This window comes from Mustela nigripes, chromosome 8, assembly GCF_022355385.1.
Source record: "Mustela nigripes isolate SB6536 chromosome 8, MUSNIG.SB6536, whole genome shotgun sequence".
Classification (NCBI taxonomy): domain Eukaryota; kingdom Metazoa; phylum Chordata; class Mammalia; order Carnivora; family Mustelidae; genus Mustela; species Mustela nigripes.
This window is the reverse complement of record NC_081564.1, coordinates 18,500,492-18,528,301: the sequence shown is the minus strand read 5'-3', so window position 1 is coordinate 18,528,301 and position 27,810 is coordinate 18,500,492. Positions and strand designations below refer to the sequence as shown.

At 52.1% G+C, this 27,810-nt stretch overlaps 1 protein-coding gene across 9 annotated transcripts in view; it reads right to left on the bottom strand.

The window, feature by feature from the left end:
- Window positions 1–6: 6 nt before the first annotated feature.
- The window catches only part of KIAA1671 (KIAA1671 ortholog), a 182,220-nt gene continuing 154,416 nt past the window's right edge, over window positions 7–27,810 (bottom strand). For all 9 annotated transcript variants that reach the window (XM_059408686.1, XM_059408690.1, XM_059408685.1 and 6 more), the window contains 7 exons: window positions 14,277–14,395; window positions 11,165–11,420; window positions 8,117–8,291; window positions 7,871–7,998; window positions 5,726–5,859; window positions 3,157–3,239; window positions 7–2,024 (listed from right to left, as the gene is read on the bottom strand). In XM_059408686.1, the coding sequence (XP_059264669.1) occupies window positions 3,161–3,239; window positions 5,726–5,859; window positions 7,871–7,998; window positions 8,117–8,291; window positions 11,165–11,420; window positions 14,277–14,395 (891 nt within the window). In that variant the 3' untranslated portion in view covers window positions 7–2,024; window positions 3,157–3,160. The remainder of the gene's footprint in view (window positions 2,025–3,156; window positions 3,240–5,725; window positions 5,860–7,870; window positions 7,999–8,116; window positions 8,292–11,164; window positions 11,421–14,276; window positions 14,396–27,810) is intronic.

Genomic DNA, 27,810 nt, shown 5'->3' with positions numbered 1-27,810 from the left:
AGAAAGAAAAAATTCACCCAAAGCAGCAGTTCCTGGAGGAATCAAATCTCCACCTAATGGCCACAGAAAACTGACTGACCACTAACTCAGGGAATGAAAAGAACACAAACTATTATCAAGCAGGGCCAAATCTCTAGACATGAGGCTCCCGATGCAAAAGGCTTGGTGGGTGACAGGGTCCAACAACTGCCCATTGGTAGCCCAAGGTCACCCAACAGGACCTGGGGCTGGGGAGGAGCTTCAGTCCCTGTCCGTGGTGCTGAACCTGGAGAAACAGTTTGCTCTCCATCCTTCACCCCAAGTGAAGGAAGAGATGGTAAAGGATGATGAGAAAGAAGAGATGGGGAGACAAATGGAGACTCCTGGAGACATGGCCAGGGAGAAGGAAAGTATGTTTTGACACCTTTTGCAAATAATGGATTTTCAAGAAAGACTTGCATGTCTGGGGAAATCAGTAGGTAAGGCCCATCCATTCCACATCTAGCCTTAGAAAACTCAGTCCTGCGGCCCCTCAGCAGTACCAGGGGGCCCTGTGAACTGTCCCAGGTGTCTTTCTCACCAATGGGCTTCTCCCCAGCAGGATTGGCACACGGTTTTGGCAACTCCAGGGATGGCAGGTGGCCAGTCAAGCCTATCTGGGATGTTTGCTGGAGCCTTGGGTTTCAGAGATGGAGGAGGCTGGTGTTGAGGATTTCAAACAAAAAAAAAGACCATGTAGAGAGTGCCTACGACCCCCAGAGGTCTTAGAGATTCCTGGGAATGAGCTTAGAGCAAGGAAGAAAAAAAAAAGAGGCAAGGCAAACCCTATACTTTGTCACCTAGCATCCAGCACTTCTGTCCAGAGAAGATTTCAGCAAGACCCTCCCTTCCTACATTTAGTCCTAAAGGAAGCACTCTGTCAGGTGGTTTGCACGGGGTGGGGCAGGGGAGTGGTAGAAGGAAGAGGTGAGAAGAAAGAGAAGAAAACCTCCCCCCATTCATGCATTTGTTCCAATTTGGAATGAATCTTCTACGCCAGTATCTTGGGTGCTGTTCAAAAAAGACTGGAGAAGAAGATTCTCAGGGCAGGTCTGCTGTTTGAGAGGGAAAGGCACTGCCATCCAGGCTGCTGCCCCTGATGAACCCTTGAGGCCAAGGGACAAAGGTCACTCCACAGAAACCAGAGCTCAAATGAAAAGAAACCAGGAAAATATATACACAGAGGTGACAGCTGGAATTTTTTTTTTTAAAGCATGGATGGGGTAAGATAACCTGAGATGATCAGATACTTCAAGCAAATTATTCATACACCTTTCCTTCTGCTCTTGAACGTAAAAAACATATATACATATCAAATTTCAAAGACAATTGGCTGAATTATTGCTTTAACGCCTTCTAAAGCAAACCAAAGTGATGTATAATGAACAGATCATCTCTGCACACAGCCCCATTGTAAGGATAAACACACCTGAAATAAGGATGGGTATGTTTAAAACACTGGAGCTGCTGATTCTTGGAGAGGGAGGGAGATGGAACTCACCAAAAAACCCAACGCAGCCCAACCCAGTGACGCTGCCTTGGGCCACAATTACAGCAGGAAACTTGAGTTTCTTCTTCCATGGAAATAGGCTTTTGAAAGGGACCTCCCCTGGTGTTGGGGCAAGGAATACTTTCACAATACAGGTGTTTTCCAGAGCCCAGGGAGATGGTTCAACTCAGATTGATCTTCCCGGAGTGATGTCTCCGGGTGGAGACAGTGGAAATGGACATTGTTCACGTAAAACACAAAACCACCAGCATGGACAATTCTGGGCAGCCTGGCTTTGTTCTCCGCCTCAAGTGCTGTCTGGGGAGACGTGCAGGTGCTGGAAGAGGGTGGGTCTTTGCATCCCGATCTGGAGAGAGCCTCTGCAGGGGGCGGGAGTCACCGGGCTGTGTTCTCCACCGGGCTGGAAGGGTCTAGGCAGGAACAGCATCAGCATGGCCTCATCTTCGGGTTCTGACAGTTAAGGCTTCTGTTCATTATACGTGGCAGTGTCCCCTGTCTGGAGAGGAGGGGACAGTCCTGGTGTCAGCAAGGGGAACATGGGACCCTCGGTGTCTCTGCCATCAAGCCTTTAAACCTTGTCTGGTATTCTCCAAGATGGCCAGCCCCCAGCCCCAGAGGTCACAGGCTAGAAAAGATGACCTTTTTTTTTGGAGTGGGGCAAGGAAGGAGACAGGTGGCCAAATGCAGTAGAACCCACAGGAAGTGTAAGGTCAGGTTAGGGTTCCAGCCTGTTTCCTCAAATGGATGGCTGGAAGGTTCACAGAGATATGACATATATAGCACTAAACACAAAAACCAACACAGGATCCCATTCCTTATCCAAAAACCCTTGAGCACAGATTGCCTGGGAATTTAGAATTTGGTGGGGTAGGGTTTATTGTAGACACATATACACATGCACATAGGCATACATATATATTATGAAATGCCCCTGGATTATACCCATAGCATAAAACACAGACAACCACGTAGGTCAGGCTTTGCTACAAGTAGTAAGTTATGAAAATGCTTCATTGTCAGTGTCTTCTGGATCTGAGATTTATAGGTAAGGGGATGGAGGGTCTCCTGGGCTACTCACATCAGAGCCAGCTTCTAGGAATTATGAGCCATAGTTCCCACACCTAGGACTGACCACCAGCATGTCAGCGCCTCTTTAGTGAGCCCCAGGGACCCCTCGAGGACATAGGGGATGTTACCCCATTTCACAGATGGGGAACCTAATGTTCCTCTAAGATATGAAGTCACTTGGGACCCACACCAGGGCAGTTCTAATCATTTGACCTTCTTAGTCCTCTTTCTTTTTCCAAGTTAAATTTTAATCATACAGGTTGCATATGCATGTAAAAATTGGGGAGGCATTTTGGATTAAGCTAATTGCTGATGTCCCCCTTTCCACTTTACAAAAGGGTTTTGAGATGCAGTGAGAAGTGCATGAGCCCAGAGCCTAGTTATCCTAGGTTCCTCGACCAGGCTGTCCACCTGGGTTTTTTCCTTTAAGAGGAAACAGATCAGCACTACCGTCTTCACTGGACCCCAGAACACCCGCACCCATTTTCCCTTCTCTCTCCTCAAGTCTCTGGCCCTTGGCTTCTGGGCCCAGGCTCCCCACTGTGCTTCCCACTTCATACCTGCTCAAGCTTGGTTCTCATACAGGCTTTGCCTCTTCTTGGATTTTAGCTCCTTTAACCACTGGGGAGAGGGCTCTTCCGACCTGAAACCACAAAGCCAGTGAGAGTCAAGTGCGAGCCAGACTGAGGGCTCCTTGCAGGCGGGGCTGTGAGGCACCCGACCCCGCATCCTCAGTGCCCAGGCGATCTGAGCCAGGTACTTGCAGGTGGTAAAGATGCCTGTGTTAACACAACCGAGGAGCAAGAAACAGGAATTAAACAAAGTCCCTAGTAAAAAGGAATGGTAAATAAATCACAGTATGCCCATTCTATGAAAAAATCTGCAGCTGTGAAGTTGCGTTGACACATGAATTATCTCCATCCATCCATTTATCACCCCAAGCACACCTCCATCCTTCTAGGTCTCCACCCACATAAATGCCTATGCTGGTTAATTGCATTTGTCAACTTGGCTAGGCCACTGTACCTAGGTATTTGGATGAACATTGTTCTAGAAGGTTTTGTGAAGGCATTTTTTTGTGTGTGTGAAGGCATTTTTTAAGATGAAATTAATATTTAAGTCAGTAGGCTTTGAATAAAGCAGATTACCCTCCCTATTATGGGTGAGCCTCGCCCAATCAGTTGAAGATCTTGCTAGAAAAAGACTGACCTCTCCAGAAGAAGAGGGAATTCTGATCACAGACCACTTTGGGTACTCAAACTACAATACTGGTTCTTCCCTGAGTCTCTGGTTTATCTGTGTGCCTTACAGATTTTGAACTTGCTGGTACCCATGATTAGGGAAGCCAGTTCCTTAAAATCAATCGCAATCTCAATCTCTCTCAACTATGGCCTTGCTTCTCTTCACCTCTTGTCCTTTTGCTTCCCACAGCCCACTCTATGCTCTCGTAATAGGCCCTGCCTATAGCTCCCCTCTAATGTCAGGCCTCCAGGCCTTTGCATGTGCTGTGACTTCAGCCTGCGACCCCCTCATACTGCCCTATTTTTGTCTATCATGACTCAGCCCAGGCAACTCCTTCTCCTGGAATCCTTTTTCTGCACTTTTCTTCCTCAGGTCCAGGTTTCGAGTCCTTCCTCTATCATGGGGGTCAGATAAAGAGCCAGATGGGAAGTAGTTTTGACTTTGTGGGTCATGGGGTATCTGCTACAACTAGTCAATTCTGCAGCCCAAATAGGAGAGCAGCTGGACACAATACAGAGAGGAATGGGTGTGGCTGTGTGCCAATAAATCTTTATTTACAAAAACAGACAGTGGGCTGAAATCTGGCCTGTGGGCTGTAGCTTCCCAACTCACTGCTCTATCACAGCACTTAAAACATTACAACATTAGGGGTGCCTGGGTGGCTCAGTGGGTTAAGCCTCTGCCTTCAGCTCAGGTCATGATCTCAGGGTTCTGGGATTGAGCCCCATGTCGGGCTCTCTGCTCAGCAGGGAGTCTGCTTCCTCCTCTCTCTCTGCCTGCCTCTCTGCCTACTTGTGATCTCTGTCTGTCAAATAAATAAATAAAATCTTAAAAAAAAACATTATAACATTAGTGTGAATAATTCTTAACTTTTATGTCTTAACTTGTGAAAAGAATCCCACTCTCTCTCTCTCTCTTCTTTTTCTTAGCACCAGGGAGAGGTGGGGAGTGGGAGAGAGAGAGAATTTTAAGCAGGCTCCATGCCCAGTGAGGAGCCCAACCCGGAACTCGATCTCAGGACCCCAAGTTCATGACCTGAGCCGAAAACAAGATTCAAACGCTCAGCTGACTGAGTGCCCCAGGCACCCCAGAATCCCACGCTCCTTTATTGAGCACGTCTGCAAGCCAGCACCAATGCAAAGGGCTCTGCACGCCCTTCTTCTTTTCATCCTCATGACTGCCCTGGAAGGTTAGAATGAGGAGTAAACCCATTTTGCAGATAAAGAGGCTGAGGCTCAGAGAGGCAGAGTGACTCCCCCAGGCCAAGCAGCTTGTCAGTTGTACCACTGGGATGAAGTTGGTTGTGTGATGTGTTTTTTTTTTCAGAGCTATGCTCTGTAAAGTTCAACCCTGGTTGCCAGAGTGCCTGGTCTGGGAGCCCCGTGGTGGGGAGGTGACAGGTGCTGTGCTGGGCTCATCTCTGTGTCGTGTTGGCCCAGCCTGGGATGGGGGCAGTGGCTCCACACAAAGTGGCTGAATTCAGTGGATGTCATTCAGCCTGGCCGTGCCCTTCTATCCGTCTTCCTGGGTCTCCCCGATTCTCCTGAGACAAAGGCCCTTCCCTGGAGGGTAAGAGGAGGGAGGATTCCTCAGTTTCCCCACCAATCTGGAGAGGGCTGGGCTAGGTAGGTAGTCTTCCCACAACACAGCCCTGGATCTCCACGTGGGATGTGGAGGGAGCGGGGAGAGCGAGGCCAGCCAGCCTCATTCCAGGCCCTCTTTCCCCATCTCTGCGAGTGTGTGTTTAGCTCTCAGGCTGCCTAGGAGTTTGGGTGAGCAAAGCTAGAGGGAAAGATACAGCTGCAACTCCCTTTGAATGCAGCTCTAGGACCCAACAAGCCCCCACCCTGAGTCTAGGGTGGAGGCCTCCTCCTCAAGTCCCCTCACCTGTCGTCCTTCTCCACGCTGGAGGGCAGCACGCGACTGCCCAGAGTGAAGGGAGCCTTGGGCGTCTTGGGATGGGGGGCCCAGCCTGGGGCCTCACTGGGGCTGTCGGCCTCCGGCCTCTTGTGCAACTGAGCCTGGGAAGAGAAGAGAGCCACGTCTGTAACAGCCTCTGGCCTGTGGAAGGCTCCCATCTGAAGGCACTGTCGCTGTAGGGCAACAACAGGGCCACCCAGCAACTGAACAGACCCAGGCAGGCAACACGGGGTGGGGGAGATGCCGCCTGATCTTGGAGGCTGAGAGAAATCAGACACCAGGCAAATAGTCTACCCAGCCACCCTTGGCCACTATAATCAAAGAACCACCACTATAACCTCGCACAATCATGTCCTCTCCTTTTTGATGGAAAAGCCACCATTTATATGCTCTCGGGTTGGGATGTTCTGTCTCCTTTAGCTGCCCATGAACCCCGGCATGGAGGTAATGGCCACATCTTCCACTTGACATTCAGCTGTGCTAAGCTTCTTGGTCCTATGTCCACATGGATAAATGAGGTTTTTGTTTGTTTGTTTGTTTTTAAAGATTTTATTTAGGGGCGCCTGTGTGGCTCAGTGGGTTGGGCCTCTGCCCTCAGCTCAGGTCATGATCTCAGAGTCCCAGGATCAAGCCCCTCATCGGGCTCTCTGCTCAGCGGGGAGCCTGCTTCCCCACTCTCTTTCTGCTTTCCCTTCTCCCTCTCTGTGTCACATAAATAAATAAAATCTTAAAAGAAAAAGATTTTATTTATCTACGTGACATAGAGAGAGACAGCGAGAGAGGGAACCCAAGAAGGGGGAGTGGGAGAGGGAGAAGCAGAATTCCCATAGAGCAGGGAGCCGACATGAGGCTTGATCCCAGGACCCCAGGATCATGACCTGAGCTGAAGGCAGATGCTTAACAACTGAGCCACCCACGTGCCCCTAAAATGAGTTTTGACTATCACATTCCCACAGGAAAAAGGCAGGGTGGATTCCCCCCCTTTTCTGGAAGGCATGGTTGGGGATGGGATGGCAGTGTGGTGTGTACAGAGTTCCCCCAGGGGACCGGAGTGTGGTGGTGGCAGGTGGCCACTGTCCCCCACTTAACACTGGATGGCCCCCATCACCATCATCCACCTGACCCCTCGGGGTGCTGAGCATCCACCATCCGGACTCTAACCAGGCCTAACGTATATGACACACATTAGCTCGAAGCAGAGGCTGGCTCTCTGTTTTACAGAAGAGTAGCCTGAAGGTCAAAGGCCAAGCTGTGGGCCCAAATCACACAGTTTTCAAGACCTGGGATTCACAGGTCTGCCCAACCTCAACCCCAACCCTGGGGCTCCTTCCCGAATGAGCCCAGTAGCCTCCGGTGATGGTTAGGACCACTGAGTGTTGCCCATAGCTGGGCGTGCCTGGAGCAGGTGTGGCTGCCCCAGGTTCAAGGAGCTCATGCTAACAATAGCACGAATCTCAAGAGCCTTGTCTGGACAGCAGGGGGGTTGCTGAGCCGTGTCCTGGGACCCAAGGCCGGGCCTCGGGAGCTATGTGGAGTGTCTGCGGGGAGCCCAGCGCCTCTGCTGCCTGCTGTGTTAGGCTGCCTGTGACACATCCTTTGTTCCGACGACGGAGAGGAGAGGCGAGAACCCGCTGGCTTAGAGCAGCAGCGGCCAGTTGTTCCCATTTTGGAGGCCTGTAAAACCAACCACAGGGACAAGTGTGCAGCTGCTGTTTACTGACTTTCTACTCCTGCAGAAATGGCAGGCGTTGTGGCAGTGTGAGTTGTCACTGGGGAAAGCTGTGCGAGGGGTGTGTGCGGACCCCCTGAACTATGTCTGCAACTTCTTGTGAGTGGAACTGTTTCCGAAGTGGAGAGGGAGGCGGGGAAGAGGGAAAGAAGGAAGGAAGGGAGAGAGGGAGGGGGAAAGGGAGAAGGGAAGGGAGGGGGAGTGACAGAGCAGGGAAGAGAGGAGGGGTGGGAGGGAAGGAGGGGCAGGGGGGGAGGAAGGCAGGCAGGCAGGGAGGGAGGGGGGAAGAGGGAGGGAGGGAGAAAGGAAGGGAGGGAGGGGAGGAAGGACACCTGGGGCCTGTTCTCCTCCCTAGGAGGTTGAGCGTAGTCTACCCTCGGTACCTTTAGCACTGCGGGGTCCATGCCCGGAAACACAGGCATCCTCTGTGGGTGGCTGGTGGGGGTCCTCTCAGCCCTGGAAGGCTTCTCCTCCTCCTCATCTGACTCTTCCCTCTTGGGAGATTTCTCTTCTGTCCCAAAGAAAAGAGCACCGAGGTCACTGGCAGCCGCCTGACCCTCATGCAGTCCTTGCGCCGTCCTGCTGTTCAGGGGGGCTTCTATGGAGAAGGGACGGCATGGCGTGCATACCTGTCGAGTCCTTGAACATCCACGCACTGTCGGCCTCCTCCTCCAAAGGAGACTTGCTCTCCGACTCACTAACTCGGCTGCGCCGGAGGGAGTGGGAGATGGGAGCCCGGCGGCGGCTTCTCTTGCTGAGTTGCACCCGGGTCTTGAGGGCACTTGAGTCGAGGACTGAGGTTTGCTTTGGGAGCAGCAGGCAGGAAGAGGGAGAAAAGCACGGGAACCATTAACTGAGGGCACCACCCACGGGAGGTGTGTGCTGCTTCCCTGGAACACAAGATGCTATCTGGGGGGTACGTGGGCCAACCTCGTGAGCAGGCTGGCCCACGTACCCCCCAGTCACCTCAACACTGTAAGTCACCTCAACACTGTAAGCCTCCATTTCTCCACGAAACACACCACAGAGGCTGGTGATGCTAATCACGTGAGCCTTGATGGCGCTGGCACAGGGCCAGCTACAAAATGGACATAAATGACAATGCCTTTCCCCTCCTGGTGACTTCACAGGAGTATGGGAGCCAGCTCAGTATACAGCAGGAGCCCAATTAATGTTTGCTTGCTTGCTGAATGAATAACTGAATACATCATCTGACTAAATCTTTGCAGGAACCTTACTCACACAGGACCCAGGAGCCGAGGCATTCTTAGTGCAGCCCCCCATCCACCCACAATAATTTGGGGGGCAGGTGGAGAGTGCAGAACAATGCATTTGTGCCAAGCCTTTGTCTGCAAGCATCACACTCTGAGCAGAGTCAGGTGGATGGTCCGTGATGCTTTCTAAGAGGATCACCTTCCAGAACAAAATGTGTGAAAAATGCAGACGAGCCAGGGGGGCGCAGCAAGGAGGTGGGGTGGCCCCTGGCCCAGTGATCACCCCTGGGGAATGGCAGCAAAGAGCTCTGTGTTCGATCCCACGTGGTTCAAATCCTAGCTGTGTGAGCTCGAGCCATGGCCTTCACCTCCGCAAGATGCCCCTCTTTGTGGAAAAGGGGATCACAGGAATATTGGCTGCTCACAGTGGTGGGGAGAAGTCAGTGAGCCTAGGTGGGGCTAGTCCTGGTTGGAGACAGCACCTGGCCAAGGCTGACACAGGCAGGAGCTGTTACAGGCCAGCTCCCGTGCTTGCCTAAAATGTGGGGTTCTCTCTCTTGGGTTTACTTTGGAGAAGTCCCATCAGCCAAGGCCTTTTCCAGGAGTGAGGATGGGCTAATCTCGGTGAATCATTTCCCAGGGCTGGTAAGCGGCAGAGGCCACACTGGGGGTGGGAGGAGGGAGCTGATGTTTGTGTAGTTGCTTCTCAAAGTGGTCGTAATGGTGGCCAGTGAGGGCAGCTGATGGGACTGGGGGCGCAGGGATGGGGGGAGAGATGGAAGTCCCAAACTGGGGACTGCTTCACGGATCCAGGTTTTCAGACTCGGAGAAAGGAAGAGGGAATTGCCTCAGGGAAGAGCTGGCTTGGGGGGCTGCTGGGTCTGTTTCCCCAGGACTATCCCTGTGACCGCAGGCTGGGGCAGGGCCTGGAGGCCTTGGTCACTCACCTTCCCTCTCAGCCTCCAAAAGGCCCCACAGGAGCCCCGAACCATAGTGGGCAGTGCCCATAGACCTCAGCATGTGATAAATAAGCATCCCAACCTGTGCTGGGGGACACTTGCATCAGTCACCCAATGGCCACCTTGCTTCTCTCATCTGCAGAAGGGGGCAGGCATCTTTGCCTCCTGGGGTTCCTGGCCTGTGAGCAGTCCAGGGGCCGATACTCAGGGACTAGTGGCTGGGATTTATAACGGACACTGAGAAAGAACAGCCTAGTGTTCTAGAAGGTAAGTCCAGCAGATCGTGCCATGGCCCTGGTGACATCATACAAGCACATAAGCTTGGCACACAGCTTGAGCTCGGTACATGTTTGTTGAATGAATACCTGAACACATCATCTGACTGAATCCTTACAACCCACACCATGTCCCTGTTTGTGTAGTGGGTGGCCCAGGGGAGACCGAACTTGTGTCTTTCTTCATCTCTGCCCTTCTTCAGAGGGGCCAACAGGAGACCCTGACCATACTTAGAAGGGGGAACCCTTTTTGAGGATCCAGAGGAAGCCCCCTTCTCCCCAAGCGGTGGTGTTCCTTCTCTGGGAGGAATCTGGGTAGCCATTCCTAAGAGTGTGGGCCTGAGACTTTATTACCAGGAGAGCAGACTGCTTTTAGATTTTGCACATTTAGATGATTGGGGGTTGGGGGCGGGGCGGGGGGATAGCCTTACTGTCAGGGAAGGAGAATAATGGGACTTCAAGGACTGAAAAGGAAACTGCCGGCAGGTGGTGCTCTTGTGGGAGAAAAGGGGACCTGTACTGGTCCCGAAGGGTCTAGAGCAGGATGCCATTGGGCCTGGGTGGCTGGCATCCTGGAGGCTGGCTCTGCTTGGGACCTAGGAGAGCTGAGTTCTAGGGCGTGCCCTGGGGGATCCTGGGGCATGAGGACTATCTGTACCTGAAGGCTCCCTTCTCTGGAGCAGCCACTACCTATTTACAGAGAGACTTGGATCCCTGGCTATCAGAGACACATCCTCCAAGCAACACCTTGGTGAGAACACTCCGCAGATTTGGTGTGAGCCAAACTCCAGACTCTGCATGCCTGGAACTGCAAACCTCGGGCAGCCTCCTGCTCCCCACTGTCTCCCAACCCCACCCCACCCCCCACCCCTGGGATGAGAGGCCATACTCCCTGCTTACCTAATAGGTGGGGGCTAGGATCAGTTTTAATTTGAACACATGCGATTATGTTTGAGGTCGTGGAGCCCACTGTGCTAGCAATTGGTGGATGAGGAAGCCAAGGCTCAGAGAGGTGAAGATGTGCCCCCAGACACACAGCTGGTGTGTGGCAGGTGCAAGTGACATGCAGACATCAGTCCCATCTCAAAGACTGTTCCCTCTGCACCCACCACAGGGGCTCCTGGCACACAGATTCTACCCCTGAGAGGGGCCACTCACTGGGAGACGTCAGAGCATACCTTTAAGAAGAAAGGACTCTTTCTGACTCACACTCCCAGCTACCAACTTACATCAATGAAGGAGAAGTCATCCACCCTCTTCGTGGGGCAGGGGTCCAGCGGGGGCAGCCCCTCCATCCCATCGGTGGATTCCAAATCGGTGCTGGATTGGTCCACGCTGGTGCTCCGCTGGTCCCTGGAGCAGCTGTGCGGGTCCCCAGCTGAGGTGGCCTCCGTTTGGGAGGACAGTGAGGACAAGCGGCTGCTGGGGAGCTGCCTCCGGGCTGACAGGGCACTGCTGTCCGGGGATGGGGACTCGGGGGCCAGACTACAAGAAAGGAAGGAAGGGAGACATCCTTTGTGCAGGTGGTGACACAGAACTGAATTTCAAGGAGAGGAGGTGGCAGAAAGCATATTCAGGCTCTTTCTTAGACACAGGATAGCCCTGTGGGATAACCTTTCTGGGCACAGCCTGGAGCTGTTCGTGATGTCTCTAGAACACCTGGACAGGCATGGAATGGGAGGGATCGGTCAGGCCCCATTTCAGACCCTCCAACCCTGCCCTGGGCAGGATGGCAGGTCACTCATGGTGACTGGGCCCTTACCATGTGGCAAGTGCAAGCCAGAGTATAAAGCTCACATTGGATTCCCAAAACTTTGGGGGAAAAAGAGAGAGAGAGAGTATAAAATACTGATGCGTGTTAAAATGATAATATTTCAGATCTGGAGCCCCTGAAATATTGTTATTTAAATTAAATTTTTAAGATAAATTCTGTTTCTTTTTTACTCTTTAGAGGTGCCTACTAGGACATCTTAAATGACAGATGCCTCCCATTTGCAGCTTGACTTGTATTTCTGTTGGACTGCGCTGATGTCCTCAAAAAATCACCAGCAGGGGTGCCTGGGTGGCTCAATTGGTTAAGCATCTGCCTTCGGCTCAGGTCATGATCTCAGGATCCTGAGATCGAGCCCCACATCGGGCTTCCTGCTCTGCAAGGGAGCCTGCTTCTCCCTCTCCCTCTGCCTGGCACTTCCCCTGCTTGTGTGCACTCTCTCTCTCTCTCTGCCAAATAAACAAAATCTTAAAAAAAAAAAAAAGTTAAAAAAAAAATCACCAGCAGTCACTTGTGGTGGAGCAGGAGGCAGGGGAATCTATCTTTGTGGTTCCATTCATTCACACATGCATGCATGCAGTTGAGATTTACTGAGCACTTACTACATGCCAGGCACTGCTACCCCCGGAGTCACTGAATTCTCTCCCCAATCCTGTGAGGCTCACCCTATAATCCTACTATGGCCAGCACAATGCTATCAGGTAGGATTAGCCCCAGGAAGTTGAATATTAACCTCAAGAGGAAACCAAGGCACAGAAGTGTGACATGGTTTTGTCCACAGGGGCATAACTCATTCCAGAATCCATGCCCATGGAAATGTTCCCATGGAAATGTTTCTAAGTATGGCTTGTATAATCAGAACCACGTAAGACAGATATGTATAAATAAATTAAGTCATCAAATTAAAAAGTGCTCCCCATTAAAAAGACACCAAAGTCAAGAGCACGGGAGAGTCAGCCCTGAGGAAGGGCAGCTGGGCAACAGACACCACCTCCCTAATAAAGGAGGGTCTGCCCTGGAAGCCACCCAGGCAGCACCCTTGCACAGAACCTGAACTTGGGGCTTCACGGCAGGAGCACGTCTATGCTCTGTCCACTCTGGGATGATTTTATTATTCAGAACAGGCAGGATGTGGGGGTGTGGGGTGTGGGACTAAAGCAACGCCCCCACTTCTCGGACGTGCGGGAAATACCACCAAGGAGGCAGCAGATGGCGCTGCTGGCCAGGACTGGGGACTCTGCAGCTGCTAGAGGGGGCCAGGAAGGAGGCGCTGCAGTACCCCTGGGAAGAGAAGGGGGCGCCCACCCACATAAGAGAACCCAGGTCCCAGAGACCAGCTGTGGGGAATGGAGGCCCAGGATGGGAGCAAAACCCAGAGGCAGGCTTTCGGACTCAGAGTCCAGTGGGCTCTTGCAGGAAATCTAAGTGAAGTCTAGGGACATTTAAATACGCTCATTAACGTCACGGGTTCAGCGAGATAAAGCTTTCACTGATACAACAATAAACCTTTGCTTCCCTTTGCCTTCTTCATACCTGTCTTCAATTCCTGACTCTCACATCATTGGCTGTGGGACATAACCCAGTAGCGGCCTGTGACCACTCCCAGCAGGGAGTGCAGGGGAAGCAGGCAGGGGACCTGGGGCTGATTACACGCGCTCCCTGGGCATACGACCCACAGACAAGGAAACCGAGTCCCGCAGAGAAACAGCGAGCAGGGTGCCATGCTGCAGTCGACCCAGGTCCCTCTGACTTCAAAAGATCCTGCCACCCTGACCACGGTCACATGACCACAAGATCCTGGGGCCCTGGGCTACAGAAGACGTGAGCTGAGAACCCGCAGTGTCCACCCCGTCGTACCCTTCCAACGGAGGAGGAATGTCAACTCTGCAAAGCACAGACTCATTTACCCAGAATCCCATCGGCAGCTAGGGTGGGGCTAGCTAGAATTCTGAGCTGCCTGCCTCCTGTGTCCAGGCTGTATAGTGCTTCTGCAATAGTCCTAACCTGGCAGACATCCGAGGGCCCTACGAGCCATCCGCTGGGGCAATATTAAATGCAAGACACAGCTTATGAAACAACATGTGGAATATGTTGCTCTATTTGTAAACACACACAGACACACTGAATAAAGTCTAGACAGACATTGAAAGAGAAGCATCGACGTCTTCATTGATGGCCTGTATGCTGGGAATTATAGGTGGTTTTCATTTTCTTTGTAACTCCTTTTATCGTGGTGAGATACACATAACAAAGTTGGCCATCACACAATGTCATTCTGGAACATCTTCCCAAAAGGAAGGTGGCAAGGTCGCCCCTACCTAGTCACTCCCAGCCCCCGGCAGCTAATCTACTCTCTCTCTCTCTCTATGTATTTACCTATCCTGGACATTTCACGTATCCTTTTAAAATAATTTTTTGTACTTTCTAAATTTTTTTCCGACAAGAACGGATTACTCTGCTGTTTAAAGATAGAACAGGTCTGAGTAATAGAGAAATGAGAGGGCACGGGGGCCATGCTGCCTTCCATCCAGACACCCTACCCCCCCAGCCGGGAGCCCCACAGGCCCTACCTCTCCCCGCTCTGGCGCTGGTCTGTCCATGTCCCATACTGGCTGTCAGCTTCCTGCACAAGGGTGTCGGTGTCCTTGGCCTCGGGGGGCCGCCTGGAGAAACACTGCTTCAGCTGGTCCTGTAGAGACAAGCCAGAGAGGAGAGATTTTCAGCCAGGAGAAATGCTCAGAACCCAGTCCCTGGCTGACACAGATCACATGGCATCACCCTCAGCTCAATCCCCGCCCCCTCCTGCCCAGCTCTCTACTGTGCTCAGAGGCTGGTCCAAATGTCTGGGGTGGACATTCGAGTGACCAACTGTCCCAATGTGCCCAAGACACCATAGGAGGCAGGCCTGTCGGTGTTAAAGAAAAGCAAGCTGGGATGAAGGTATCACCTTCCCCGGCACGCTGCCCATCCTCAGGGCACTCCCTCAGCTGTCCCCTGCCCCCACATTCCCACCACCACCACGTTTCCAACACAGCACGCATAGAGCATTTAACATGCCCGGTGTCGACCAAGCTGTCTGTACACCACCCCACTGAACTGAAGTTCCATGGCCATCCTGATTACAATCCCATTTTCCAGATGAGAACATGGAGGCTCAGACCAGTGAAGTGACATGTCCCATATCAAAGAGCCAGCCTATGGCGAAGCAGAACTCAAACCTGGGCAAGAGGCTTGGGTCCGTGTCCAAACACGGACACGCTTGGGTCCGCTGCACCCCAGGCAAACTGATCTACCTGCTCAGTGGCTGCCTCTGCCCTTGCCCAGGGCACCTGGAAGGAGTTCTGGCACAATGAGGGCAGCCACGGAGCTCCATTAAAAGACTGAACTGCTAGCTTCCCTACCCTGTTCACTTCGGCAAGTTAAAAGCCCGTTCCCGCTCAACAACCTTCAATGGCTCCCTACTGTCCCCCAGAGGAAATCCAATAGCTCTTGTAACTGAGCCCCACATTTCCTCTCCAGTACCATCTCTCTGCCACCCACCCCACATTTCCTCTCCAGTGCCATCTCTCCGCCACCCACCCCAAACAAACCCTTCCTCCCACCCTCCCTGACCTCCTCACTGAGTCCCATGCAAGCCTCACACATCCTGGCCTCTGTGCTTTTGCTTGTGCCCCTCCCTCTTCCTACCTATCCTCTTGGTCAAAGTCGTTACAACCCACAGTGGTCTCTCCCCCTGCTGAGCTCTTCCTGCCTACCCTGGATTCCCTATTGTACCAGGTAAAGTTCGATGTAGAGGTTAATTACTCCACAGAAATTTACTGAGCACCTACTATGCAGCAGGCACCCGGAAACTGGGGCTGGGGGGTGGTCACGACACAGACGCAACCCCTGAGGCTGTAACTTAGCTGAGGCCAGCTTTGAGGCCAGAATGTTCTATCACCTTCATCCACACTCCATGCTTTTACGCAGCTTCCACGAAACCATCCCTGGCAGAACAAGCCTATGTGGTCCAGGGGAATGAAGCGTTTGGGGATACTCAGGTACCCCATCATGCTCAAGGGGATGCTGTAGGAGCGGGGTATGCAAGGACAGGAATTTGGACTAAAACCCTCAGCGGCCTCTGATAATTGGCTGCGCTAGAGGACGCGAATGATAGCTAATGATCATGTTCGAACAATGCCAGTGTCACTCCCTGCCTGCAGAATGCTTTCTCCAAGTCACCAGAAGAATACACGTTTGTTGCAAAACATTTAGAAATTACAGAATTGCACAAAGAACAACACTTTAAAAACACCCGTCACCCATGGACAAGACTCTGGCACAGTCCTGCCCAGAATTCCTACTGGGTACTTCATCCAAATCCTCTTCTTTAAATGGCTGAAGAAGATACCACTGGCTGAACTCAGCACCGTTCATGGAACCAATCCCCCATGGCTGGGCATTTAGTGGTGTGTGTGTGCGTGTGTGTGTGTATTTTGCTGTTATAAGCAACAACATGACGAATGTCCTTGAGGTTCAGGTGACACATCTCTGTGATTATTCCCACAAGAGAGGTTCCTAAGTACAGAATCACTAGGTCAAGGGGTGATGTATTTTTAAGACTTTGACTCCTGATGAGTGAGCCGGCCGTGGGACGGGCTGCCCAATTGCCAAGCCCATGGGCAGTGCAGGGGTGGGGGGGTAGCTATATGCACGTTTTTGGGATGAAGTCAGTCCCCACTTGGGGAAACGAGGGAGGTTTTTGCCTTGAAAGACCACCTGACATTCCAGACACCCTGCACCCCGAAAAGAATTCTCCAAGGGACCCGGAATGGAAGTGGTCATCTGTGCATGCTCCCAGATGCTCACTGTTTCTCAAAGATGTCACAGAATTAGGCATTCCCTAACTGAATCCCCTGCATGGGTCAGATTCAGAAGCCAGAGGTTGGAGCCTCCAGGGGTTCCTTTTGGGCTTGGCATGGCTGCCCCAAGCACATGTAGGGAGGGGTCTTGCGTCTGTCCCCTCCCCCCATGCTAAGCTCAGCAGGAGGAGGCTTTGGGTCATGGCTCAGGGGGAAGAGGAGTGCTTGCTGTCTCCACTCTGCCCCCCATCACCGCACCCACCCTGACCCATGTGGCCTGGCTGAGGGGCTCCACCTATTCAAGCCTTAGTCTCCTTAGAAAAGCAACGCTGGTTGTGTGGCTTCAGGGAGTTAATCTTGGGAAACCATTCAGCTTAGGAGCCAGGAGCCTGGTGATCAGAACCATTTTCATTGTCCTTCCCCCAGGGACGGGGGATCTTTCAGTGCTCAGGGATGGAGGAAGGGAGGTCCAGGTGGGGCCTCTGGAAATCAGAAGAGCAAGGTCCATAGAATGCTGAGGGTAGGAATCAGGGCAGGAGGTGGGGGAATTGCTTTCTGACCTTCCTCGGATAGTCTGGAGGCAAGGGAGGCAGTGCGGGTGGGGGTGGTGTTGTTATTAATGGTGTGCAGCAGCAACATGTGGGTTTCCATCCATCCCTGTCTGTGGGCCCTTCTGCAAAGGTTTAGAATTCGTGCACAGGCAGGGATGAGTGCTTTTTCCCTCCACCGCCTAATACCACACTTGAGATTCCCAAGGGCAACACCCCTGACTCCTCTCTCCCTCACTTCCCCAGTCTGGGCCCTTCCACTTGGCTGTGCCACCCTTCTATGCCCCAGGCCACTCACTCTCTTACCTCTAGACCTGCTGGAGCAGCCTCCACCCCTCAGCTACCCTTCATAGTTCAACTTTGAGGGCTCTTCTTCCAAGAAGCCCTCCCTGAACCATCCCCTAGATCCCAAGTCCCTCTATCTGTGCTAGTTAATACGGTAGCCTCTAACCACATGTGGCTATTTGAATTTAATTTAAATTTGTCCAAATTTAAAAATACAAAGAATTCAGTCCCTCAGTGGCACCAGCCACGTCAAGGGCTCCATAGCCACATGTGGCTGTCACAGTGAACAGCTGAGCATTTCCATCACTGTAGAAAGTTCTGGTGGATGACACTACTGTAGAACTTCCCACAATATCATAATTACAATTGACCTGTTTCCTTTCAGTCTCTCTTGGACAAGTACGGTTTCTGGAGCCAGAATGTCTGGATTCATTACATGGGAGCTGTGTGACCTTGGGTAAGTTACTTAACCTCTCTGTGCTTCCCATGTCTGGACAAAGCGGATGTTCACTTTCTAAAGGTCGGATTTGTAATCGGCTCGAAAGCAGGATATTCTTTCAAGTCAGTTTGGCCTCAGAGGCTACAAAGACCTTCACTGTCCACAGGCAAGCAGATACCGACCGGCAGTCTGAACACACACTGGAGAAACTCAGGATGAAGAGCCATCCACCTGAGGCCCACAGGAGTCCCGGGGAGTCCCCCCTCTGGAACATGAGCTGGACCCTCGCGATGTGCACCCGTGATGGATAGCCATCCAACACCCACCCACGTTTCAGTTGTCATTTGCCGCACAAGGATAATCACATCGTGTCCTTTAAAGCAAGAAGGACTCTTGAGATGATTCAGTTTTCACGTGAGAAACTGAGGCACAGAACACAGGAATTGCTGTAGTTCTCCCAGGGAGGAAGAGGCAGAACTGGGACTCCAAGTTCCTGTCCTGGAGCTCTTCCTAGCGCCCCCTCCCCCAACATCCACCCGCCCCACCTTTCCCTGGATGCTCGGGATGCTTGGAGAGGCTCTGAGGAGAAGTGTCTATTACAATAGGGAAATGTACATGGGAATGCTCTCGAAAAACCTCAGAACTTGGCAGGTTTAAAAACTACTTGCTCAGACCAGTAGCTCACCAAACCCCAAGCCTCTGGTGGTTATCAGCCCAGAGCCCCAAATGGCTAACTTCGTAACAGCTGTGGTGGGCAGTATGCTGGGGAGACCAGGCTAACACTCACCTCTAAGGGCCGTGTTGAAACACACTGAACACACATCCTGAAATGTAAAACACACGTAACCTTCGACTCAGCAATTCTGGTTCCAGAAATTTATCTCAAGAAAATCATTAGACACGCTTGCCAAGATCTATGAACACGGATGCTCCCTGCAGGGGAGCAAATATTGCAAAATACTGGAAATATCATTGCAAAATACTGCAGACATCACTGCAAAATCTTGGAAATGACCTAAATGTCCAATAAGACGAGGATCAGTGAAATGCAATACGGTATTATCCACACGACTCAATAAACACAGCCAAAAGAGTATTTACTGTCAGAAAAAATATCTTACACTAGCAAATGTGAAAAAAATAAAAAAGGTAATGTCACAGCATGTGTGTATGTGTGTAAAATACCGGTTTTGTAGAAACAAACGCATAAATGTATAATGAGCACAAGCCAAAGGAAACCTCTGAGGGCCCCCCAGCAAACCATTGGCAGTGACACCATCAGTGGGGAATAACAGGCTGTTATTAATGATGCTGACTTTGTGTAGCATCCGAACTTGAAGTTTTAATCCCCCTATACTCAGACAGTACAATCAAAATCAAATATAGTTTATTAAATCACACCTCTAATACAATCATATCATATGCATCATGAATGAAGAACGAATCAGAAATCTTTACTTGTTAACCCATATCAGAACCTAGCCAACTTTCTCTCTACAGGGTCAGATAGTAAATATTTGGGGCTCCGGCACCCATGTTGAGTCTCTGTCCCCACGACTCAACTCTGCCTGTTACAGACAATATGGGAGTGTGCATGGCTGTGTTCCAATAAAACTTTATTGACAAAACAGGTGGCTGGCTGGATTTGGCCCTGACCTCTATCCTTTTGACTGCCATCTGCATGAAAACGGGGACTGTTCATCCAGTGCTGCACCCCAGCACTTAGAACAGAGCCTGGCCTAGGGTAGTTGTTGAATAAATATTTGTTGGAGGAAGGTGTTTCCAAAAATAACTTTTTTTTTTTTTTTTTAACAGTGAGTGGGTGTGAGCTTCTTAACCAGAAAAGGCAATGTAGTTATGGAGGGGGTGGGGAAAAGAGAAAATAAGGCGCCTGTATGTATTCTGGGGTGTCTGACACATCAGCCTGGGAAAGAACCTTGAATCGGAAGAGCACTCCAGGGCTGACAGAGCAGTTTTCAGCAATTCAAGATGCACATCCCCTCCCCCTTCTGCAACTCTACACTCTTCAGCTGTGCGGGGAGGCAGGCTCTGTGACACCTGCTGGGTCTCTGCCCCTGAGGGACCGCAGCCTTTCCTCTCTCCTGCTCCACTCAGTCTCGCACCAACAGCTGAGGAGTAACAGTAACGGTAATATCAAGGGCTGACACTCCTGAGCGCTGGCGATGTGCCCCTCATTTTGCCGTCTGATGGTCCCAAGCAGCCCTATTCGGTAGGAATATCATGGACCCATTTTACAAGGGAGGAGACTGAGGCCCAGAGATGCAACGGGACATGCCCGAACTCATACAATTACAAGGTGTGGTGGAGCTGGGATTTGAACCTGGGTTGGTTTGACGCCCAAAGCCCATGCGGCGTCTCCTCGCTCTGGCTTGAACTGGAGAGCTTGTCGGATCCTCCATGGTCATTTTACAGATGAGAAAGCCAAGGGCTGGAGACAGGGAGGGATGCCTGGTTGGGCCCGGCATCCAGGTGTCACGACTCCCTGTCCCGTGCCCACCCCCACAGTCCATCTCTAGTGGCACCCGTTATGGAGTCTCAGGCCAGGAAGGGAGAATGAGGGGGGTTGCTGGTCCAAGACGGACGGGGCCCCCAGTGTGTCACATTCATGCACACCCCAGGCCAGGTTCTTTAAGTAAGAGCACTGGCCATCTTAATGCAGCCTGCTCTGAACCCCAAGGTCCAGTGCCCACTCACCTTGCTGCGTCTACTCCCCTTCACTGCCTGCCCCTGTGGCCACAATGATGCCCCTTCACACCACAGGCCTGAACCCGTGCTCTTCCCTCTGCCCAGGATACCCCTCTGCCTGGCCAAGGGCTGCCCCACAAGCATCGGCCGGGGGGCGGCTTCCCTAGCCTGAGTCCCAAGTCCCGACTGGAGTCTTCGCCCTCTGAGGCCTGATCCTGGCTGGTGGTTCCCATCACCTGTATGATTCGTGGGATGCCTGTCTGTCCCAGGACCAAAAAAAAAAAATCTCCCTGACTGGGTGAGTTGCATTTTCTCACTTTGGATTCACAGTGTTATTTGCAGTCCCTGGCACTTAGAAAATGCTCAGTAAAGCAAAAGGCAGGCAGGAAGGGAGGAGCCAGGGAAGGAGGGAAGGGAAGGACAGGAGAGGGAAAGAAGGAGAGGGAAGGCAGCCAGGCCAGAAGGAACTGGACGAGGAGCAGGGCGGGCAGAGTCCTCAGACTGAGCCCAGTGCTGCCAGCAAAACCTCATACAATGTCCCCTCCCTGTGGGCTCCTTGCAGCCTACGATGTCACCTTAGGCTGCGGCATACTGCCCAGTGGCGGGGGCTGACGCCTCCCGGGTAAAGCTGGTGCCATCCCAGCTGCCGACCTCTCTCAGTGGGCTCTGAGAACAACAGTGCACCGAGGGCCAGGCATGGCCACATCGTGGAGGTCTGGATTGGGGCCCAGCTCAGGATCTGGGCCAGTCACCTGGCCGCAGTCTTCTCGGGGGACACCATAGGCATCACTCAGTGGGGCAGAAAGGTCTTGGGGTCATCTCGGGGTTGGTGGCAAGCTTGGGGTGGAGGAGGGAGGGTGGAGAGACTGAAGGACAGACAGAGAGATGGACGGGCAAGCGGAAGCAGAGAGAGCAGCAGGAAGAACAAAGACAGACAGACACATGGGCAAGAGACCGAGATGTGGAGGAGGTTGTGTGCCGGGCCTGGGGTTGGGGGTCCCACCTGGACTGCAGCTCCAGGTGCCGCCCACAGAGACACACCTGTTGCTGGATGTCATCCCCTGACTGAGGGTCACGGGCACAGGTGCTCCTTTCCGCTGTGGCTTCGCCTCTTGACCACCTTGAGCAACTTCCTCCCCTCTCTGAGCTTCAACTTCCTCTCTGCTCGGGAGCTGGAGGCCGGAGACGGACGGTCTCCGTGGCCCTCTGCCATCTGACGGCTAACCTCTGCTGCTGGCTGATGCCCAGCATCCACCAAGCCCACCTGTGTGACCTGTGTGAACTGGCCGCCGCTTCCCAGTGGAGAGGATTCAGCTATTCCCTGTGAAACTGGTGGGTCACACCTCCCGTGGTTTCGCCCACCTAACTGATGAGGAGAGGATGCTCTTCACACCTGGGGGCTTGAGTAAAACCAGCTGTTATTAACACCCTATGGATAAGCCAGCAGTCCCCGGTGATTAGTAACCGAAACCACAAACTTTCAGGATGCAAATGTGAAATGAACCCAGCCCACCGAGGCTCTGTCGAGCTGGGAAGCAGGACAGGTTTTAAGACTGGGCAGAGAGGGGCATGTCCAGCCCTGCCTTTTGCTAGCTGTGACTGAGCATCTCCGAACCTCAATGTTCCCATCCATATGATGGGGATGGGGAGGGTGCTTGGGGGGGTAAGGGGGGATTCTGTGAAATGTCCAGTGAGAGCCTACACTTGCCCAGTAGGTGGTAAGTGCAAGGCTGCTGGTTGGCTTGATGATGATGGCAGTGAAGTCTGCTGGTTTGATTCCCCCAAAAGACACATCATTTTAATGAACATTCTAACAATGTGCAATCAGACCCTCATGAGGCCCAACAGTCCCACTGTTCAACTGAGAGCTGAAGCTGCCTAAACCAGACCCCAGAGTTTTTCCCTTGACCTGGGCATGAGCTGGCCGCCCCTCTCTACCACGAAATGTGAGGAGTTGGACCCCAGCTCCGCCCAGCAGTCCAACGGCCCTCCAGGACCAAGCCACCCAGTGGGGTGTGCAGGCTGCAAGATGACCGGTGTGGTGGAGACACGCTGTCTCCATGGGACAAGTGCATCATCCAAAGTGACAGGAACACATGTCTGCAGATGGTGCTAGGGAGGCCTGCTGGGTTTCGGCTGGGAATGCCCCCAGGACTCCAGAACAAGGGCTTCCTGACTCTCCCATTGGCCGACAAGGCTATACATAGGAATGACAGCTGGGCTGCGGGAGCCCAGGCTCTCGCCAGCCTTAGAGGCAGGGTTCCCTCAGATCCAAGAAGCCCAGGGGCAACCTGGGGTCCCCACTCTGGATGTCACAAGTGGGCAAGAGAAAAATAAGAATTAATGACCATGAACATATAAGGAGCACCAACTATGTGCCAGGTACCAAGTCAATTTCTTATGCAGATCATCCAGTTTAAGCTCAAAATAGATACTATCAATGCCCCATCTCCCAGATGAATAGTAACACTACCAACAGACACCTCTATGGCCTACTGCCTGCCCAGCTGCTACATTTTGTCCTTCCCACAACTGTAAGAGGCCCTATTAGTACTTCACTTTCCAGATGAGAAGATGGAACACACAGAGAGAAGCAACTTGCCCAAGGTCCCATGAGTGAGTGGAGAAGCCCAGTTCAAACCCAGTGGGCCAGATGCCAAGTCTATGGCCTGCTCTCCTGTTGAAATGCCTGTCTGGGAAACTTCCTGGTATAGCCCATCAGCCATTGGCCAGTGCCAGCCCCGGGTCAGCTCACAGTGCATCCTTCAAGTGCAGCTCAGGCATCACCTCCTCCAGGAAGCCTCTCCTGACTGCCTCCATCTGTAGCTGGGCTCTGTCTCTCCTTGGGAACCACAGAGCCCCCTGTGCTCAGTCCATCACAGAACTTAACGGTTTGGCTGTGCTTTACTGTTTGTTTGACTGTCTCCTCCAAACTGTAAGCTCCCTGAGGGCAGGCACTGGGCTCGATTCACCCTCAAACCCCAGTGCCCAACTGAGACAGCTACAGGGGACAGGATGGGTGGATGGATGGATGAACGAACACATAAATGATCCCCTGTCCCCTTTCTAATGTCCACGAATGACAGTACTGCTTACTCCAACTCTTGACATATCATAGAACCATCAGTTTTTCTACATGCCGTTAAATTTTAATTTTTATTACTTTTAGACACAAACCTTTGTTCTAAAACACCATGTTTAGGGTGCTGACAAATGGTGAGAGTAGATTTTTTTTTCAAGGTACAAAACAGGAAAGATTGATCCAGGGAAGGAAGACAATCCACAAAATAATCAGGAACCTTCTCGGGAGGGGCGGGGTAGCATAGAACATTCTAGAAGTACTGAGATACACTTTGCATGAAAACAAATTCAGTTTCCCTTTTAAGCCTAAGCTTCCATGAATAAAAGGTATACAGATCTAAGGTTAAAATGGGCCCAGGGAAAAGCAAATTTGTTTTTTTTATAAATGTGTTTAATCCAGGGGTGCCTGGGTGGTGCGGTTGGTTAAGCGTTCTACTCCTGGTTTCATCTGGCCCAGGCTGTGATCTCAGGGTTGTGAGATCGAGCCCCGCGTCCGGCTCTGTGCTCAGCACAGAGCCTGCTTAAGACGGTCTCTCCCTCTCCCTCTCACATAAATAAATAAATCTTTTTTAAAAAATGTGTTTAACTCCAATGATAGAACAGCCATGACATGGAATGCTACTTAATTGTTAAAAATAACTGTTCAGAGAGATAAGGCAGATGGAGACGCACTGATCTGAAACGCCCTCCTTGCCTACACGGGCTTGTGAAGAAAGCAGGTGGAACGGGCTGCCATTTGTCTGCAAGGAAAAAAATACATTCTCATCTATGTAAAAACAAAAATATATGTGAATGTTTGAAAATGCACAGGCTACTGGGGAAGGACACCGGAAAATGATGGTAACACTGGTCCCTGGGAAGGGAACTGGGGGGTGGGGGAAGGGGAAAGAAGGAGACAGGCTTTTTTATGCTCCCTCTTTTGTATTTTGTCGCATTTGTGGTTAGTGATTTTTAAGAAAATAAACGTTAACCATGTACAATTCTGTATAAATATGTAGTTCTCTTAGGCTTCCTCGTGTTTCCTCTCACGGACTGGCTCCCCGCCCATCCTGACTTGGCTCCTTTCGGAGGGATTCTTAAAACAATCTAAGCCAAATTCGACTTCTTTCTTTTTTTTCCTTTTTTTGAAACATCACACGTCGAAACATCCCTGTCATGTTTATTTCAGGCTGGAGCTCGACTTGTCAGGTTACAGAACTGTGGCCCTGACACGGAAGTGTGAGCCTCATGGACTCGTTGGAGGCTGGGTGTGTCTCTCTACCGCCTTAGGGGCCCGAACCTTCCAGCATGGCTCCCCAGCAGGACGCTGCTGTCTCTGCCAGGACCCGGGGTGGGGAGCACATGCCGACATCCCAGCATTGCCCCAACACCCCTGGCGACTCGCCCAAGAGCTATGCACGCAAATACACAAACGTGTGCACACAAACCCATACATGTATACAGAAATACATGCACATGCAAATATGTACACAAACACACATACACAGCTATGCACATGTCCACAAGATACACATACGTGCAAGCGCCAAAACACTGATGTGCAAAGATACATATGCAGACGCATGTATACAAAAACACACACAGATATGCACAAAGACATAAATACACATATACACATAAATACACATATACACAAAATACACAGACAACACACGTGCAGACACAAAAACACATACCGCACTAAAACACATTCAAATACATGCACTCACAATTACACACAGATGTACAGATACACACACACACACACCCAGGGATGTTCACAGTAGCACTGTTTTTGGTAACAGCAAAAACACAGTTGCCTTCCCATCAGGGTATCTGATGTGTAACCATGGTCTGTCCCTGCAAGGCAAGGCTGTGTGTGCTGCTATTAAAAACACGGAAGTCAATTTTTAAATGTTGATATGGAAGGATGTCCGAGTCATTACGTGTAGGTTAAAAGGAGCAAGGAAAGAAAAGCATGCCTTGAATCAGCCTCTTGGTCATCCTGGGCCCTGTGATTAATAAAGGTGTCCTATCCCATGTACTCCTGGGCCTCAGGCAGAGCAGGGGGTCTGGAGCGGTGGTACAGAGGGCTTCACAGAGGGCAGGTGACAGGACCTTAAAGAGCAGGTCTGATCTGGGCAGGTGGGGACAAACAGAGAAGGGACTGTAGGTGAGGAACAGCCTGGGGGAGGCGATTCAAGCTGAGGCACAACGTCACGGTCATGAAGAGCCTATTACATCACTGCACAGTGCCCGGCACGGACACCCCTGTCCGCCCCCCATCCAGCCTGCAGAGCACAGTGCAGAGGAGGCCAGAAGGGGCCGGGGTGCAGAGAACGGGAGCGCTCAGAGCACAGAGCATGAACGGGCACCTCTTCCTCTGGAGGAGGGGCCAGGCAAGGGTAGTGGCCTCGCCTGGAAGCTCCCTGTCACCAGCAGGCATGGAGGCTCCTTTGTTGGAGCCCAGGCCTGGTGGAGGAAGAAAACCAGTCTGGCCGGGCTGACATTCCATCGCCCTGGACAGAGCCAAGGGCTCTGTTTCCTTCTGGTGCCCAGCCCAGCCTGTGGCTTTGTCCAAAGACCCTGGCCAGGGCTCAGGCTGCTGGCTGTTCCCACTCCAAGCTAGATTTGCTCCCCTCCACCGCAGCCAGAGGCCCTGGAAAATGCCCCAAGTCAGGACAGAACTGCCCCCTGTCCACTCAGCACAGGATTCACTGGGTCCCCAGTTGGTGAAAGCATGCACAACCTCTGCTCTGAGTCCACGATGCCGGGGTCAGGCTCCGTGCCCCCCAACTCAAAGCCAGCAGATCGGCTGGGTGCAAAAGACAGGGACACCAGCTGAGCCCAGAGACCTGTTTGGGCAGACACCACACCTTGGTCAAGCCCACAAAGAAAACAAGAGACCCATCCGGAAGGAGCTGGGGCCTGTGCAGTCTTCCGTGCACGCTGGAGAAACCCTTGAGGTCAGAGCTCACTTAGCGGGGCTAAGGAAGTCCGACTTGGCAACCATGAAGCCCTCCGAGGCTGCTGAGATATGTGTGTGATGTCCAGCCTCCAGAGGGGGGCCCATCTCGGTATGGGGGCCACACCCAGGCACTCGGGTGTCTTGGTTCATCTTGGGTGAGCGTGTTGGGGCCAGGTGTTGAGCACTGTGCTTCACTCCATCAGCCCCCAGAGGGCCCCCCACCAAACTGCAAAGTGGGTTCTAGTGTCACAGCCCTACGGGGCCCCAGATCTCAAACCCACAGGTTTAACTGCTGCCAGCCAGGTTCTGTTTCCCAGGCTTTGATGTCATATGAGACCAGCCAGGAAGCCAAGGCCCAGGAGGGGAGCAGGCAGATTAAGTCTCAGAGAAGGGTGCAGGGGATGGGGGGATAGCCCCAGACACTAAGGGGAAGCCCGGGGCAGGGCAGAAACTTCAGCTGCAAGTAGTACTTCCCAGAGAGAATCTCCACCACATAGTCCTGTGGGGCCTGCCCTGCACCCCAACCTGCCTCCTCCGCTCAGCACAGAGAAGGGGTCATCAAGGCTCAGAAAGTCCTCCTAGGCCATGCCTTGTATGAGTCGTGTGCCCTTCGTTGGGTCCCTTTCTTAGAGCCTCGATATCCCCCTCTGTAAAATGGGGGTCATCATCCAGGGGCCCTGCTTCCAGGCAGACCCTCTTGGGCCAACGGTGGCTCCCTGCTGGTCCTCATGCTCTAGAAAACCACTAAAATGACAAGAAAGCCAGAGGAAACACCATGTCCACTGCACAAGCTGTGGAATCTGAAAGGGGGCTCAGAGGTTGCCTGGAGTATGCCCAGGACAACAAGCACTTCTTTAGCACCTACTGTATGCCAGCACGCTGCTAAGGATGCCCAGGCTGCCTCAGGCATCTGTCCAGGGGAAGCATAAAACTGAGCGGGGATGAGGACGTGTAAGCAGATCATTTCAACAGGGTGCACGCTGGAAGGGCAATGGATGAAAATGGATGCGGCATGGGGAAGTGCATGGAGGAAGTCAGGAAGGCTTCCTGGAGGGGGGGGGACTCTCGAGTCAAGTCTTTCCCAAAGAGAAGGAGTTAGCCAGTGGAAGGAGAGAGGTGGTTAAAACAAAGGCATGGGTGTGGGACACAACAAGGAAACTCCATGGAGCCTGAGGAATTTGTATCTTGGGAGTGATATAAAAATGCAGCTGGAAGGCTCTGAGTCAGGGAGGGACAATGTATACAGCAGAATATCAT